The sequence below is a fragment of the Embiotoca jacksoni genome, unplaced genomic scaffold, assembly GCF_022577435.1.
Source record: "Embiotoca jacksoni isolate LCO1_2020_lvr unplaced genomic scaffold, fEmbJac1.0.p SCAF_8, whole genome shotgun sequence".
Lineage (NCBI taxonomy): Eukaryota > Metazoa > Chordata > Actinopteri > Embiotocidae > Embiotoca > Embiotoca jacksoni.
The window spans coordinates 6,577,269-6,594,618 of NW_027185436.1; the positions used below are offsets into that span (position 1 = coordinate 6,577,269).

Sequence of the window (17,350 nt, forward strand, 5' to 3'; positions counted from 1 at the left end):
TACCAGAAACCATTTGCCAAACATGGAACCGGGCAGTTTGTAATTCTACCTTGACTGCCGGATGAGACTTTCTCTGTGATCTCCTGAACAAAAACTATTACCTTGCAATAGTTCTATATGATGGTAACCACATGTTTTTGATGGCGTCTTTAAAAAATATTTTTAAATGTTTACCTAAACATCCTGGTTTAGTTACAGTGACAGTTTTTTTTTATAGTCAAAAAGAGCTGGAACAGCTATACAAACTCGAGTTATCACCTCGCAGTTGTAGGCCTCCGCCAACCAGTCAAGATGCAGCTTACATCAAAGTCTGTCCAGACTCATAAAAGATACGCATTGAAAAGTATATTCGAATTTGGCCTTTAAAGCTGAAAGAACACACATTTATAGCCATGACAGTAGAAGATGCTTCATTGGACATCTGTGAAAAGAGAGCGTTGGATTGGAAGAAGCTGCTTATTAACAAAATATAAGACGCTGGATTGTTTCCGTTTCCCTGGATTCACCTTGGAGGGAAAAAAAACTGAGAAACATGACCATCAGGATTTGTGACGAAAAAAAAAGACAAAAGACTGGATTCATTCTGTAACATCTTATTAAATAGTTTTAGGAACAAAGAATAAAACATTTTGTTGCTACAATTAGTCTACACAATTTATCTTTGAGAATGTTTAGCAAACTTAACTCCATTAAATATACATTTTTTGTTTTTACATGTATTTAAACTTTCTCAGCTTGTTCTTTGATTTATATTGGTAATGTGTTAACACGGACAGAAAGCAACGTTAGAGTAAAAAAATACAATATGAAAAGGTCCTAACAAACAAACAAAAGGATTCCACCAAACCACAGTCAGAATAGGATCAAAATGTATTTACTGTTTAAATAAAAAGTACATCAAAATGGTGCGCTTTCCAGCATGATTTAAGATTAAAAGTTAGGATTTGTTTCTTACAAATATCTGCTTGCAAAAACATAAAAACGATGTATAAAAAAAACAAAAACATTGAAAGAGAAAACACTTAATAGACAGAAGTATATTCTTCAGGTAGCACCCCCTTCAAAATAACTGAAAGGGATTGATGTCTTTGTGTTACACACCTCAAAGCCACCTTCTTAAGAGCCATCTGTTGGTTAAACTGACTTGAACGTAATTTGAGCCAGAAACTGAGCTAATTCTGTAACAGCTGTGTGAGAAATGTATACAATCCTAAAATAAGAGCGAAAGTACCACTTAAACTGGAAGATAAAAGTAAAAATCAAGAAGAAGAAGAAGAAAAAGAAGAAGAAGAATCTGCCTTTAGGCACAAAGACATCCAATATTCATGTTGACGTTAAGGCAGGTTGACTCAGCTGCCAATGACCAACAGGCTCTTAAGAAGGTGGCCAGCCGGTGTCTCCTCCTGCATCCAGAAACACTAACAGTAAGAATTCCCACGGAGAAAACCAGGTACACTAAACATGAGACGACACCAGTATATTTGTGCTGCAGGACCAGAGGGTGAAACAGAGTGTGTGTGTGTGTGTGTGTGTAGGAGAGACAATGTGATGGTGACAAGTACATGCAAGTGCTGGTTGCATAAACATGATATGACACAGAAAACAAGGAGTTGACAGACCACCCTTCATTTCTGAAAGAGAGAAGTGACTCGCTCTGGCTTCAACTTGATTATCGGCAGCTCCTGGAGCAACGTTACAGTGTGGACAAGGAGGTCAAAAACATCAGCCAGTGTGCCAAAAACACACCCACCCCTTTAGCGACCACCTTGTAACACTGCTTTGTATTTACAGTGATCAAGAACACAGCCAACATTTAGATGAGGATGGCGAGGTTTTAGATTTACAGTTTCTGCACACATCAGTGGTCTCCAACCAGCATAGCCTCTTTTCTGACTCCAGCACTCCTTACTTTTTCACTTCACTGTCTACTCAGTATGTTCATTTAATATTTGATGGGACCGACGTTTAAATCCAATGTTTCCACACAGTCATCAGTTCTGTGACTCGAACTTCAGCTGTATAACCATTGTAAATGTTTTTACGTTACTTTACTGCATTTTGATAGATATAAGTGGAACTGGTGCCCCATTGTATTGAGACAGGGTCACATATTTTGATAGCAGCAGGGCAACCTGAGGTGATTCAGGGCTCATAACACATGGCAAGTCCTGCTGTCTTTCACTACAAGCGCTCTCTATTTCTATCTAATGAAGTCAAAATGCCTTTAAAAAAAATGAAGACATATAGCTGTGATGATGTATGAAGGACCAAAATCGCAGTCAGTTTCAGCAACGCGACATTAAAAAGACCAAAATTGGAGTCCGGTTTGGGTAACATCCAAATAAACTATGATAAAATAATTTGCAGTAGGGATATCACTCGCTAAAACTCCTATTTGGGACATAGATTTAACATTGGTCTATACCAGTATGTTACCATAGGTTTTCCAAAAGTACATGTAGCAAAGTAGAAAAGCAAAGCGGAGCACCACGGTCTGTGGAAACATTGGATTTTAACCTTGGTTTTGAGCTCGGCAAACATCTGTAACATGACAAAAACACCCTTAAAACATCTGTTGGATGTGATCGAATCAGAAGCGCAATGTACGCTTCAGTGATGAAGTCATAAATGGGACTATAGCTAGACATACCATACCAGCCTAACAACCAAAAATAGATAGTCACAAAGCAGTTCAGCCACTTGACTTCAGGTCATTGAAAAAAGAAAAAAAAAAAGAAAAATATTGCCTCTAAATCTGGATAAGTACTCCAATGACATTTTAGGGTTCCGGGTTAGTGAGGATTACTCACTCAGACCCTGATCTTCTTGGCACCATTACATGTGCAAACTTGTAATAAAAAGGCCCTGACTCCAAAATGTGACTAAACTATCCAGTTCAGCATTTGAATGTGTTTTTCTTTTTCTTTTAAAAACAACGTGATATAAATGGAATGACAAAGAAGCATCCTACGTCTTACATTAGGATCTACCTTTACAAAAAGCTGCAGTCCCCAGGTGAGTTTGTAAAAGCACAGACTGGAGGTGAGGCTGAGGGCAGGGGAGGAGGCAGGGAGGGGGCGGGGGGGGTTCGACATCATCACACCAGTCTTTACAGATCATGAACAAATCAACTAATAAAATATACTTTCAACATTGTGCAATAGACATAAACCTGCTGTTTGTTATTTAACAACTTTCTTCTTATAAATAAATAAATAGCTTTAACAAAAAAGATAAAGGGCGGGGACGTTTGGGATGAGACTTTAGACAAAATTTTCTCAGTAGCAACAAATGCCAATGCTTAAAGAAAAGTTTTGGTTTATCATAATAGAACAGTTAAAAGAAATACAAATAAAAACTTTTTCGAATTTTGGTTTAGTAAATATCTCCGTTAGGTTAACTATTTGTAAGTTGTGCAACTCTGTATTTCTACATTTACTAAGATTATACTGTCGGTTGTATTTTTTTTTTAAAACTGCTGCTTTTCAATTAAAGCAGCAGAGGCACACAGTGTGGTCAAATCTTTAGGGTCACACCTGGGTTCATACAGTGCAGGCTGCTGATGCTCTGAAACTCTGCTACTCAGCCAAAAGTACTGCCGCAGCCTGAACTACGACAGACAGAACAGCTATAAACAGTGTGATGAACGTGGGGGGGTGGGGGGCGGAGGGTACAGATGACTGAGGATAGGAAGAGGAGGAGGAATGTGAGGGAAAGTCATCGACACCATTAAATACATGAAAACTGTTAATGACACAGCCGCGATTGGTTGATGCAAAAACACACGTCACTGTGTGAGTCGAAGCAGAGGAAAAAAAAAGAAGAAGGAAGAAACCATCCAAAGAACTGTTATTACATTTGAATACCAAACAAAACCACCATCCTTAGTTCTTCGTTCAATTGTACTGAACACACCAATGGAAACACCACGGGGTTTGGACAGTGGCAGGTATGTGTCATTTATGGTGCAGCCTTTGTAAATCCTACGAATGACTGCTAAAAACAGCACAAGAGAACCCGGAAATCTGAGAAAGAAGATCCACACAGAGGACCAGAGACCTCTGGACGAAGAACATGTAATTCTCCTGTTGTCATCTCTCCGTTTCAAACCCAGAATTTAAGGACACAAAGTTTCCCTGCCAAGGCCACATGTCTGTGTTACTGTGGCTTTTAATGCACCGCTGTCATCACGGCATTAGAGACATTATCAAAACCTTGTTTCATCATGTAAGTGCCAACATGTGAAGAAAAATAATCAAATGAAAAGATAGCAATTATAATTTAGTTCCATAACAACGTAAAAACAGGTTAAGTCCCATTTGACAGAGACAAGGGTGTGTTCAGGAAAAGTAGAGATTTGGTCTTGTTAGTAACTGCTGCATAATACTGACAGTTAAGAAATGTAAACTGGTGTTAGTGAGTTTCTTTTTTTGTTTTTGCCCAATCAGATGGGAGGTCTGGTGACTACTAGCACTTTACTACATAAAAAAGAGGGACGTGAGCTTGTTTAGATGAGCGGATGTGATGTGCTGCTAAGTGAGTCTCAGAGGAGTTTTACTGAATAAATAAGGGGAGCAAGCTGTGAACTGATATTCTAGTTTTGAACTCGGGAGGCAGAACATAAACCTCACAATCACTTTGCATGGCTAAGGGCACAAAACTACTTCCATCAATCTGCATGACCTCCGTCGTGCATTGTAGCGCTTGATCTACATCTGGTGAGGCTTTTGGTGTGTGCGCGTGTATCTCTAATGTGGTTGCATAACAAGTCTAATGGCAAATGATTCATAACATGATCCTCAACTGACATAATCCCATCTGCTTTGCTTTTAGTAGGTTGAGTTTTTAAGAACGATTTGGGCAGTACGAGTTAGCAACAATTACGAGTCAGTGAATCATCAAACATTCAGCATCGATTGTCTGACGTCCATCTGGCTCCGTCTGGAAGTGCAAATAAATGAATGCACAAACCCGTTACCTCTTGCTGCATACTGTACACACATGCACGCACACTGACGAGCCTCCGCATGGTGACATCTTTTGTAGCATGCTGTGACTTGCTAATGCATGCTTAAAATAGCATAGTGGGAAGTGGGAAAAGACTGACACAAGCTAAAGAAAGCACATTTTGACGGGCGCTGGGGGGGGGTTGGTGCATCGCATTTTCTTCCACACAATCCTGCGCCGATTCTGTCGTCCACCCTGCCACCGTTTTATCTTAGTGTACCATCCCTTGCTCCCCAAATTCAGCCACGTTTCAGACTTCTCCAGCCCGTTGGCTATACGCGGCTCTCCCCCGGAGCTGTGCCGCCCTCCCCTCCCATTCCTCCTCCCTTCGCCACATCCCCATGTCTCATTCTGCTCCTGCAGGCTTCCCGTAGCCTCCCCCACTGGTAGCCTGTGAAAGTGGGGCTGATGGGGATGTACTTGAAGATTGGATATCTGCGGATGATGTCCATTCCAAACGGCAGATCATAAGATCTCATCCCCTCCAGTTCTGCCGCGCTGAGACCAGATCCACGTTTCAGCTTCCCGATGCCTCGTTCTTCAGCGGAACCTGAGGACAAAAGGAAATTAAGAGATTAATCATGACTTCCTTGAAATCCACAAAACTCCAAACTAACAAGGAATGAGAACTATGAGTCTCCCATTGCTGCTACAATCTTAAGATGTTTTTGAAGATATAAAGAAATAGAGAGCCGTAGATGTGTTTCCGCCCATCGATGCTCTGCAGTATTTCCAGGAGGCAGCAGGAGAAGCCCAGACGACCTTCTCCCTGCCTCGTCTTCCAGCTCTTCAAGAGGGATGTTGAGGATCAGATATACAACTGCCCCGACCTGCTCTGCCTTAGTGTGCATACCTGTATCTGCTCTGCAGTCACAGCCACACGGTTATGATTTTCTCCATTAAAAATGTTTTGCATACTCCAAACTACCATTACGTAATCATGATTATCCTCCAGCCATAAACCTTATCATAGACAAATGTGAGAGAGTGAAATAAAGAGCTTACCAGGGATAGTATTGTCCAAAATAAAGGCGACAGAGCCTCCGACAAACATGGCAGTGGTGAGCAGCACGTTCAGCACTTGGTCAATTTCAACGATGCCTGAGAAAGATAAAGAGACAGGAGATGAGTAAGTTATTAAACTATGTTTATGTTGAGGCTGGAGCCTAAAAATGACCAAAACTGACATTATGAATTATGCGCTGGTGCCAAAAAAAATATGCCACGTCAATCGACTTGTGTTGAAATACTTATATAATTAGACTTTGGTTATAAGTGTGTACACCTCTGATAGTTGAATGTGTTAAACAAAAAGTTACTCAGGGTCATAATTTAATTTGTGGAAGTCCTGTTTATTCACTAGTACAGATAACTAATAATAAATCTACTGCATCAGAGAATCTTCTGGACGGGTGCATCTTTCCATCAATCATTACTGAAGTTTATAGGACAGTTCATCTTAATGATGATTTAAAACAATATTTTCCAGACATAGTTTGTATCCAGGTGGAGACCCCTCCCCCCCACTCACCGGTGACCAGCGGGTTCTGTTTGAGGTAGCTCGGCAGCATCAGACCGAAGAAGATGGAGAAGCCCAACACGAAGAGGTTCCTGGAGGAGTTGAGGTCAACAAACTGCAGGTTGGACAGTCCCACTGCAGTGATCATACCAAACAAGGTGCAGAACAGAGCTCCCAACACAGGGTCAGGCAGAGAGGCAAACAGGGCGCTGAATTTACCCACGAGCCCCAGCAGCAGCATCATGGCAGCTCCATACTGGATCACACGTCTGCTGCCCACCTGGAGAAAGAAGAAAACTTTTTAAGACCTTTATAATCACATAGAAATAACTTAATGCCACTTTCATGGTCATACCAGCCACAACTATGAAAGTATATCAGCAAGGTAATATGAAGCCTACAATTACTTACTAAGTACATTAATTTATTGACATTTATATCATGTTTATATCAGTACATCCAAGATGTATAACAACAATATCAATCAATTAAAACAACCTGGATCTGTATAAGTGTGATGGACAGATTACACAATTAAAAAATAATTGAAGTAATTTCAGAACACACTTGAATGGTATGAATCTATGAACTATCTAGTTACTATGGTTACCAGTAACAACAGTATTTGCAACAGGAGTGATGGTGTAGATTGAAATACTACAAAAAGCACTGAAAAGTTCCTTGTACCCACGATGTCACACCAGACACACCTGTAGTTCCTAGCTATGCTATAAGAGCTGTGCTTTGTAATACTTTTCAACACTCGTCGATACCCTGGGTTGTTATTATTAAAATTGCGAGTTGCCTATTAAAACTTCTTCAGATTGCTTATGAGCCCCCAACACATAAATATTCTGACATAAAACAGTAAAAAGAAGAAAATCCTCATCTTTAGGAAGCTGAAGTACCAGCAGACATTTGGCAGTACAACCAATTTACGAATTATCAGACAGTTGCCAAATCTTTTCTGCCAAATGATGAATTAAATATTCACAGGTAGGCAAAATGCTGCCGTGTGAGTGGCCGCCAGTTACAGCAGCTCTCGCTTTCTTTCTTTCTTTAAGTATTTGTACATTTGTTCATATTGTGTGCACTTTTTTTTTGTCTTCTCTATGCTGCTGTGACGAGTAAATTTCCCCACTGTGGGATTAATAAACAAAAACAGCCAAGTTGCAGAAAAGGAAGCTTACAATCAAAAATTAATAAAAACAAAATTAATAAAACAAACAATGGTGGAGCTGTGCGTTACCTTTGTGATTCCCAGGACACCTATATTTGGACTGGAGGAGGTGGAACCATTTCCTGTCCCGAAAAGACCATCGAGCACACAGGAAATACCCTCTACAAATATCCCCCTTCAGAGACAGAGGAACAGAAGGATAACTTGGTTATCTACCAGACAGTAAATTGCCCATGCTCTGCTTTATAAACAAGTCGTGTATTTGAGAGAATAAGGAAATGGATAAATGAGTGTTACCGGTTGATGGCATGGATGGGAGGTGGAGGAGCACAAGACAGGCGAGCACAGGCGTAGTAGTCTCCAATCGACTCGATGATGCTGGACACGACAGCGCTCATCATGCCGATCACACCTGCAGCCGTTACAGTAGGAAAGCCCCACTGGACTGCAGAGGTGAAAACACAGTGTGGGTCAGAGCTGAGAAACGGTTATCGACTCTGCGGCATAAAGTCGACATGCAAGCACCCTGCCAAAGTTATCCGTCTCTACCCTGACAAATTATACGATATGTAACACAACCGAACACTATCCAAACTATTTATTGGTTTCTGTCTGTGCTGTAACCTCACTGACATGATCATTCCTCCTAATCATTACATGTGATATGACATACTCACAGGGATAGGGGATTTTGAACCACGGTGCAGCTGCGAGGATTCCTTGACGCGCGTCTGTGCGGGCGTAGAAACCGTACTTGTCTTTCTCCGGCGGGAAAACGTCAGTCACAGTAAAAATGAAACACAACAGCCACGACACCAGGATAGCCATTATGATCTGGGAACGAGAGAAAAGAAAATACTTATTTGACATTTTTAACAGTTTTAATCCTGCATTCTTATCTTCTTCTATGCCAAATATGTGAACTTCATACTGTTTACATATTTTCATCCAATAAAATGTGACTTGGAAACACTCTAGCTTTGTTGTGATTAACAGAACAATATCATATAAGGAAGTGTTTGTTTGGATCTTAGCAAGCAGAAACTTTTTTTTTTTAAACATTTTTTAAAGGATGGTTTGGGTGAAAGTTCTTTATTTCTCCCTCATATTTCCCCTCTTGGTCTGAAAACATTGGGAATGTGAGCGATATAACTATACCCTATGTAAATACAGAAAATAGAGATGCTCGAACTTCTATTCCACAATTGGATTTCAAACTTTAATCATTCAACACATTTGAACTCCCATAGAAAATAATTGAAATTGAGGAGTAGCTGAAAATTGTTGCAGTATATTGCCAGCTTCCAAAGCTACACAGTCGAGTCCTCTTTAACATTTTAAATTAAAAGCAAAAAGGCAATGGGAGGCCTTTTAAATGAGACTGGCATAAATCAGATTGATGGGTAACCTTTGTGTGAATTAAAAGAGTTTTCATTATTTCACCAGCAGAGGGTAGGAAAGACTGATTTACACTCTGCTTAGTCACCTCCCAGGGAGAATGAAATTACCTCTTTTGAATACTTTGGGAATTATTTGGGAACAAAAATATATTTTTAGTGAATTTGTTAGAAGAGTGAAGCCTATTTATACTAGAAACAGAAATCATAGAGTGGAACCCAGACACCATTTGTGCAAAAGGCACCAAGCTGAAGTGTGCATGTCCTTTCTGTCAGGTTGTGTACTCACAGGAAACATTTTGAAGACCTGCAACCGATATGAAGTCCAGCCTTTCTTGGCTTTGTAGATCGGCAAAGGAAAGTGAACATTTCTGGCATACTGAGAGAAGAGCAGCACCAAGAAGATGGTCCTGCAGACAGAGACAGTCCTCCTCAGTTTAGTGCATCACAGTCAGAGGAAAGTACTGTATTATTTCCCGTACTGTCTATTCTTCTGTAAGAGAACTAATCCTGTGTGAACATGTTCCATTTAGTCCTGTCCATGTCTGACTACAACCCCGGAGGCTTGAGAGACAATCAATTACCCTAACTGCCTGAGAAATCAGGGGCAATTACAGGCACATATCCTGTGTCCCTGTGGAGTGAGACAAGAGGCTCTCCAGCTACAGCCATGACTTAGCACAAGCTGATGTCACACCTGCCTGAATACCACAGTTATGAAGTGCATCTTCCATGAAGTGTGTGAGTCAGTCCTCTGCAGCTTTACAGTCTACATGACACACAATGTTCCTTTATGTAGAGATATTTTCTCTCTTAGTGAATGGGTGACAAGCTGTCATATAACTACTCGTTTACAGACAGTCTTAACTCGGGCAGTTTCAGTGGTTTTCAGACAAAAACAGTATCACAACAGAAACCTGCTTCACCACGCCTGTTGCGTCACCTCCTACAGCTGTCCACCTGAAGGTTCAGTACATCCCCAGAAACTTTCACATAACACAGCTAAATGCACTGCTGCCCTGTTGTACAACCACACTTTGAATTATGCTCATGAGAACAAACAAAAGGACCACAGAGAACTGGATTTTAGGTGGAATGTAACTTTAAAGATGTTTTAGTGTTTTTCTTTTCATCTGTACTTACAACATAGCGATGCCCCAGTGTTTTCCAGCCCTCTCGCCTGCAGCCTGGAAACCAGACAACCCGATGAGGGCCACGGTGGGAGTGATGGTCAGAGGTCCGATGTACTTCAGCAGGATCCCTGGCAGCCCCAGTGCTCCGATACAGACCTCCACCAGGGACGCCACGATGATAGCCCCTTGAATCTGACAGAGCAAAGAGAATATGGCCAAAAAATAAGACAACATGGAAATATCCACTTAAACACAGCTGCAGTTTTAAATTATGTGTTCACTTTGAAGCCCATGAAGAGTATATTAGTAAATTTCCCCACTGTGGGATTAATAAAGTCAAATCTGAGAGCAAGGGCAGACTTAGAGGGATACATGATGATGTTGACTATTGAGATTTTAACAAAACATAAATTTAAATGAATACTTGCAAAACTACTTCCTGCAGTTTTTTTTTAAAGGAAATGCCCTGAAATAAAGAGTGCTTCAGCCAACATCAGGAAGTTATCATATTTCCATGAAGTATGAGGCTTATTTAAGACAAACTGAGCAGTGGCACTAAATCAAACATTAAAGTACATGCAACACATGAAAGAGGCAAATGTTAGAAACATCCTCTAGTATCGACATTTTATTGTTCTTATCATTTAGACGATCAAATTTATGAATCAAAAACAAACAGGAATTGTCTGCATCAGGATGAATGAGACCGGTTAGCAGAATCACCAGCATCCTGAGTGATAATCCTGTTTGTTGGTCCTTTATCTGTCCTTGTGTCCTCTCCTGTCACTCTTTATCACCTGCACTCTCCTCCATTCAACAATTTGAGTCAGCCTGATTAAGTTATATCTTGTTCACGTGTCACATAAAAAACAGTTACTCAACTGGCTTACGCAAACTGAAAAGGTTAACGCACATTAACGTCATCTGTTACACAAACCCTGCAGACATACAGAAAGACTAATGCCTCTATTTGGACACAAAATAATCTCCTGATAGTAGAACAGTTCAAATATTAGCACAATAAAAACCTGTTACTCAACTACAGTTGTGTAAAAATGTGCATAGCAAGTTATTAAAGTTAGGATGAATAACATCTTATACAATTTTTACTGTGAACTCCGCCCACCTTTCATAAGAGGAATCTTTTGTAAGGATAACCACATGCCTATCCTCCCCCCGCTCCCTCCTTTAAGTCTGTATGAGTTTTTTCATTGGTCTCTCTCTGCCTCACCTCTCGTATCCTGGGGTGCCAGATGTGCTCTGTGTGGAGGAGCTCTGTGCCGTTCAGGGCTGGGAGCGCTGGTCATGGAAAGAGACAAGGAGAACAGAGATTAGAAAATAATAAAGTGTAATAAGATCAATGTGTGAATCATAATTCGAGATATTAATTTGGAGCGGATATAAAGCGGCTTATCCCATTTGGGAATGTTTAATTCTCTGCCATCTTTAAAAGGCCTCGATGCTGACAGCGTTTAAAATTGGGATCAAAGTAAATAAAGACATAATTATCATGACAACATCTTCATCAGGTGTTGGTATTGAGTAAGTATAGAGTGAGAGAAGTGTTACCTGTGTTGTTACACTTCCATTTGTCCAGTGACAGGATGGCTCTGGCTGGTGCGAGGAAGGCGAAAGCGCTGGCCTGGAACAAAGGTAGCCTAAACACCAGAAAAACTCTGTTTAGAAATGATGTTTGGAGCCTGAATGATCACATACATATACAACAAAGGGAGAGTTCAAATTTTGTCCCAAACAAGGTTACTTTCTGCGTAGAACCACTGGGTCCCAGACATCATTGTCGGAGTTCATGCTATTCTTGTGTGCAATTATTGCCATATCTGTAATAGTAGTTAAAGACAGTGTGGAGTGTGATAAATCAGAATTAATCAACTGTAATGATTTCACATTAGTAAAAATGCAAAGAACAGAAAAAGTGTGAACAAGCAGGAAAAGGTACAGAGGACATTTGTTTTCTTAAGAAAGAGGAAGTGAGCATTTATAATAAATTGCTAACCCATCGGTATTGCACCTGTTAGTTTCGATCACAGTGTCACCTGATCAGGTTGGGAATGACAAAGTGTTTATTTGAAAAGCATCACTCGTTCTACTGTACAGCTACTTGTTTCCAATGCAATAGAAACAAAAAATAAACTCGTGAAAGTCACAAGATTACTCAATTTAGCTGTAAAACTTCAAAGTCTGCCTCCATGATCTAAACTGCTACACTGCTGAAAAACACACCGTCGCTCTTTGTTCATAATTAGAAATGAAACACAAATCATTTGAAAGAAAATGTCGCACAGCTGCAAAATAAAGTATAATTTTCAAAAACAAGCCTACACTGAATCATTTGAAGTGTACGACACGAGTCACATGTTGGCAGGTGGCAGCTGCACTCGGGCAGGATACTTGGGTGAAACGTACACCTTCGTTGTTCTGTACATTGAAGTTCGACCTGCGTATTGTCGTTAGTGATGTAATCAACCAGTGAAATATTTAAATGTTCTGCGTCAACACTTTTCCTGACATGTTATATGATTCTAGACCTTTTAGGATGCGAGAACCGGCTAAATAGCAAAGAGGGCCGGTGGGGCGGGTGAAGGCGGGGCTGAGCCCAAGCGGAGGTCATTTTAATAGAACTTTTCGAGACTTGTTTTAAAACGTGTAAAATAATTTTGAATGATATTTTCCACAATTTTATCCCCAACTTAAAAATCGAGAATGTTTCAAAATGCAAATATATTGAACAGAAAATGTCTTGACTTTACTGCAAGGTTAACCCTAACCCGTTACACTGAAGAGATCCAAGCAGATGAATGTTAGAAACCAACTCTACAAATTTCAATCCATGCAGTGATGTTCACACAACAGTCAAGTAACAATAAAAAGAAGGCATTTTTTTTGACAGGAGAGCTTCATGTTCAGTCAAGCGAGCTGAAAATAAAGCGTGTCCTGAAAGTACGTGGTTAGCGAGCCGTACGGTTTTCACCGTCGATACACAGATGGTTTGTGACAGTTCTGACGCTCAGCCAAAAACAAGACTGACATTTACACGCACCATCATTCCTGATCACCTGGGTCTAGGTGACATCTGGTATATTACATATAGCATGGACCACAAGTAATGGAAGTAAGTAAATATATAGTAAGCTACATCTCCCACACAGTTATGTCTATATTGATGTAAACCCACTCAAATTAAATCAGAGACCTAGCACTTCAATGTAGCATCCATTACTTTATCTCAATTTGAATGTGCTGAAGCTTTGAGTCTGAAGAACTAAAAAGGAAATATGTAAATATGTCAGATATTCATACAGTCTGGATGTTACACAGAATCAAACAGGTAGAAACTACTGTAGTAAATGCTAGTTATCCTCCCATCATCCATCTATTTTTTTTGCTGCTTCACTCCTCTCCTCTCCCTCACATATTTCCATTCATTGACATTTCTCCAGAGACAGTAATCCAAAGAGAAATGGCCAGATAGGCAGGGACTGTCTGTCACCTCAGCTCAGCCCTGCCTCAGAGCGAGTGGGCTGTTGGTGTGACAGGAATGCCACTGGTGTGGTTGCCGAGACCAGATTCTTCCGTGTCTTTGTTTTTGCGGGTGAGCGAGGAAGAACGAAGTGAGAGACAGACAAAGACTACAACTTGTATCTATTTTGACTATTGCCCTTCAACACTGTTTGGAATTTCCCCATTGTTGCTATGGTAAGGCAAAATTAAGTAGCTTCAAAGCTTTTTATATAAGAAATGTTTGCAAAAAAATGTAAATATATATGTAAAGAGTTCTTCAGTTCTTTGACAGACACTACTGAGATCCATTATGAGAGGAGTGGGAGCCAGCATTTTTGGACCTTGTATCAGGGCCTAAAACGGAGTCTCTTGTAAGTGTCCCCTTCTATGGAAGTGCAACTCAAAATTGATGGACTGACCCTTTAAGTCTCTAGACCACTGTATCAAAGGCTGTCAGTTTTTTGTCTATTCTTTTGTGCCAATGTGAGAAAAAAAACCAAACATTTGAAAAGATTGAACTCAAACTGCGAGTGTAACAGACCATCTGAAGTAGTTGGCCTTGAGGTCCAACAGAGGGCGCTCTCCTCACTATCAGCTCAACCTATTACATGTGCTTTGACCTATCAGTAAATTAAGCTAATAAACAAAAATGAAGGACAGGAGCTGTGCCTGTAATCACAACACCAAAGCTGAGAAGATAACTAAATAGCCCATAAAGATAAAGCTGCTTCCTGACCTCAAACGATAAAAAATTGGAGTTCCTCTGAACATGACTTTTTAAAAGACATGGCAGCACCAATATGTCCACTGCCAGTCGTGGAGTTCATGATCGATAACATGAAAAATACAATTTAAATTATCTTTTTTTTTGCAGGTAGCAGTAATTGCAGGAAGTGGGAAACAAATCTGCTATGGTTTCAATGAGTTTATGTGCTGTGACATATAATTGCTCCTTAGTTGGACACTGAAAGCCTTTCACACAAAGTACTCAATTGTTTTTGAAGCACGTGTCCTTCATCTTTGAGTAAGAAAGAAATAAGCAGATAGGACAGTGTTTGAAAACTATTTTCATCAAGGCCATCAAGTTGTCCAACAGAACAGCAAGTGTCTGTGACTGAGTTGGTCTGAATGAGGTGATCTGGCAGCTGCTGCTGCTTCACACCAGGAACAATAATGAGAAACAGAATCTGCGCTGACAAGATGGAAAGATTATGTTTATTAAAAGAAAAAATGGAAACAAGTCTTGAGTTTACCTGAACTGCTCCTCTTTTATGAAAGAAAAATAAAACCTGATGCCAACATGACTTGGCTTTCATTTAAACACTGACCCATACAATGGGATAATATCCATGGCAACAAGTAGTGTCTCATGTCAGTTGCTTTGTCAGCTAATCAAGTGAATCACTGATAGGCATACATGCATCACATTATGTACGAACAACCTTATGGGCGTGTAAAAGCAAGGAACCAGAAAAAGTAGGTATCAACTGAAAACTGCGCAGCTCCAGGCACGTTGAGGATAGAGGGAGAAAACAGCTCATGGAGGAAGGAGAAATGTGTGGAATGAGTCAGTGGGGTGACATAAGGTGAAAAATATGTTTATAATTGACCAAAAACCAAACAAATGAGGTGCCTTAGATAACCAGAAGGAAATAAATGTGTGAAGAATTAGGTCAAATGAGCTATTCCTGACATGTTCATGCCAGTATGGCCCAAAACGGGGCTTTCACTTTGGTTAATAGGCTACTGATAAAGACTGTCTGTTTAATCGAACATTATTTCAGTGCTATTGCTTGCCCAGAAGTGATGTAATAGTTGACCCGCATGTAGCAGACTCCTCCGGGCGACAGTCAAACGCCACATGTGTTTAGTTTCTGGAGTCTCTTCAGCTTCTGTTCTGTTGCCTCTACTCAGAAATTGTAACTTGTGGGTAGTTTTCTCTCTCTTCTTACAAAAGAGAGACTCGGTTTCACAGAGCAACTACAGTCACATGAACAAAATAAGGAAGTTAAAATTATATTCACTTAGCATATTGTGACAGACAATATGCATAAAAGACAGATGCTATATATAAAGGCAGAAACATAACACACGATGACCTAATTTATCTGAGATATTTTCAGCACAAATTTACATTGAAAACTGAGTATTTTGTAGTTCTTCTATGACAAAACAAGGACGTGTAAAATCATCTACTTAAAAGCATGCTGGCACTCTTAAACACACTCCAGCCTGACATAAAGAGGAAGGGTGGAGAAAGATGAATATGTTGACAAAGGCCAAAGAAAGGAGGAACTAAAAAGGAAGGGGCTACGAAAACAAAATACGACCAACAGTTGTGTGTATGGGTTTATCAAAAAAGCATTTCCTCATGTCAGCGTGTGAGACAGTGTTGATTTTGTGTGCGTACCTGCAGCCCAGCGTGGTCTGCAGCAGGGTGGTGATTCCTACACAGAAGAAGATGGTCCCTATGAGCTGACTGGTGGCCCACTGATCAAAGCCAACGCACATGGCGTCGGCGAGGAGGAATGGCACCGCAATAGTTCCACTGAAACAGGTCAAGTAGTGCTGGAAGACACAATGCCGCCGAGTCAGTGTGTAGATGGGTGTGTTTGACTTTGCCTGGCATACTTTTAAGGTCCATACTTGACAGCGATTGTAAACTTATCTAGTGGAGGTGTGTTCAAAAAACAAAAAAGCAAAAAAATTCACCATAGCCACAATCTTTTAGGCTGTTTTGACTACATCCGACTACAAATTCAAACTTTTGAGGGTAACTTGTGTCTAGTTTCCAGTTCTTTAATTATGCATGCACTTGACATTTGAAGATGTACCTGTGGCAGAAACATCGTCAAGTTTCATAATTTATGAAAAGCTGGGAACAAGAAAGCAGTGTGGGTATGTTTTTCATTGCCGCACAGTTATGACAGCGGCAAAATAACTAGTAACCTATTTCAGATTTGGAAATAAAAGTGCCACCATGTAGACATGCATAAACCACTTCACGTATTGGGTTACAACTCATGAATCTAATAGAAACAATTAAAAACAATATTATTTCAAATTCTTGAGCTTATTTTTGGCTTTCTGCCAATGTGACACAATTATTCATTATTGCTCCAACAAAGAGAGATGAAGTTATTCTATATTACTTGTCTTTTGCTGCCAGGAAACTCATTCAAACTATTCATTATCTGTCAGAGTCTGCAAATCTATTCTAACAGACAGGCCATTAAGTTGATTGGCATTCCCAAAGCCAGACTCTTATGAGGAAAGTATTAAGCAACTGTGTGTTTTGTGTCCAAATATACACTGATTTTTTTTTTTTTTTTAAAGTTCTTTCCAACAACTTTTGAGGGATTGCGCATCCTCGGTTTGGTTATGTGCTCACGCATCTGTTTGAAATTTTGTGACTTATTTCATGTACTATTAGATGACTAAGAGACAGAGGACAACAGTCCAGTGTCAGGTACAAACACACTGTTGTCACAGTGAGGACATTAACCCACTGAACCATCAACATGGGGTAAGCAAAACCCTATTTTTGTGTCTGGCGTCTAGTTGCGCGATTAACTGTGGGCGCGGTTGGATGAAA

At 40.2% G+C, this 17,350-nt stretch overlaps 1 protein-coding gene across 4 annotated transcripts in view; it reads right to left on the minus strand.

The window, feature by feature from the left end:
* Positions 1 to 577: 577 nt before the first annotated feature.
* The window catches only part of slc23a2 (solute carrier family 23 member 2), a 35,069-nt gene continuing 18,296 nt past the window's right edge, over positions 578 to 17,350 (minus strand). For all 4 annotated transcript variants that reach the window (XM_069178217.1, XM_069178216.1, XM_069178219.1 and 1 more), the window contains 11 exons: positions 16,166 to 16,323; positions 11,806 to 11,894; positions 11,468 to 11,535; positions 10,247 to 10,428; positions 9,393 to 9,513; positions 8,384 to 8,540; positions 8,004 to 8,151; positions 7,776 to 7,881; positions 6,539 to 6,806; positions 6,013 to 6,108; positions 578 to 5,557 (listed from right to left, as the gene is read on the minus strand). In XM_069178217.1, coding sequence (XP_069034318.1) covers positions 5,280 to 5,557; positions 6,013 to 6,108; positions 6,539 to 6,806; positions 7,776 to 7,881; positions 8,004 to 8,151; positions 8,384 to 8,540; positions 9,393 to 9,513; positions 10,247 to 10,428; positions 11,468 to 11,535; positions 11,806 to 11,894; positions 16,166 to 16,323 — 1,671 coding nt within the window. In that variant the 3' untranslated portion in view covers positions 578 to 5,279. The remainder of the gene's footprint in view (positions 5,558 to 6,012; positions 6,109 to 6,538; positions 6,807 to 7,775; positions 7,882 to 8,003; positions 8,152 to 8,383; positions 8,541 to 9,392; positions 9,514 to 10,246; positions 10,429 to 11,467; positions 11,536 to 11,805; positions 11,895 to 16,165; positions 16,324 to 17,350) is intronic.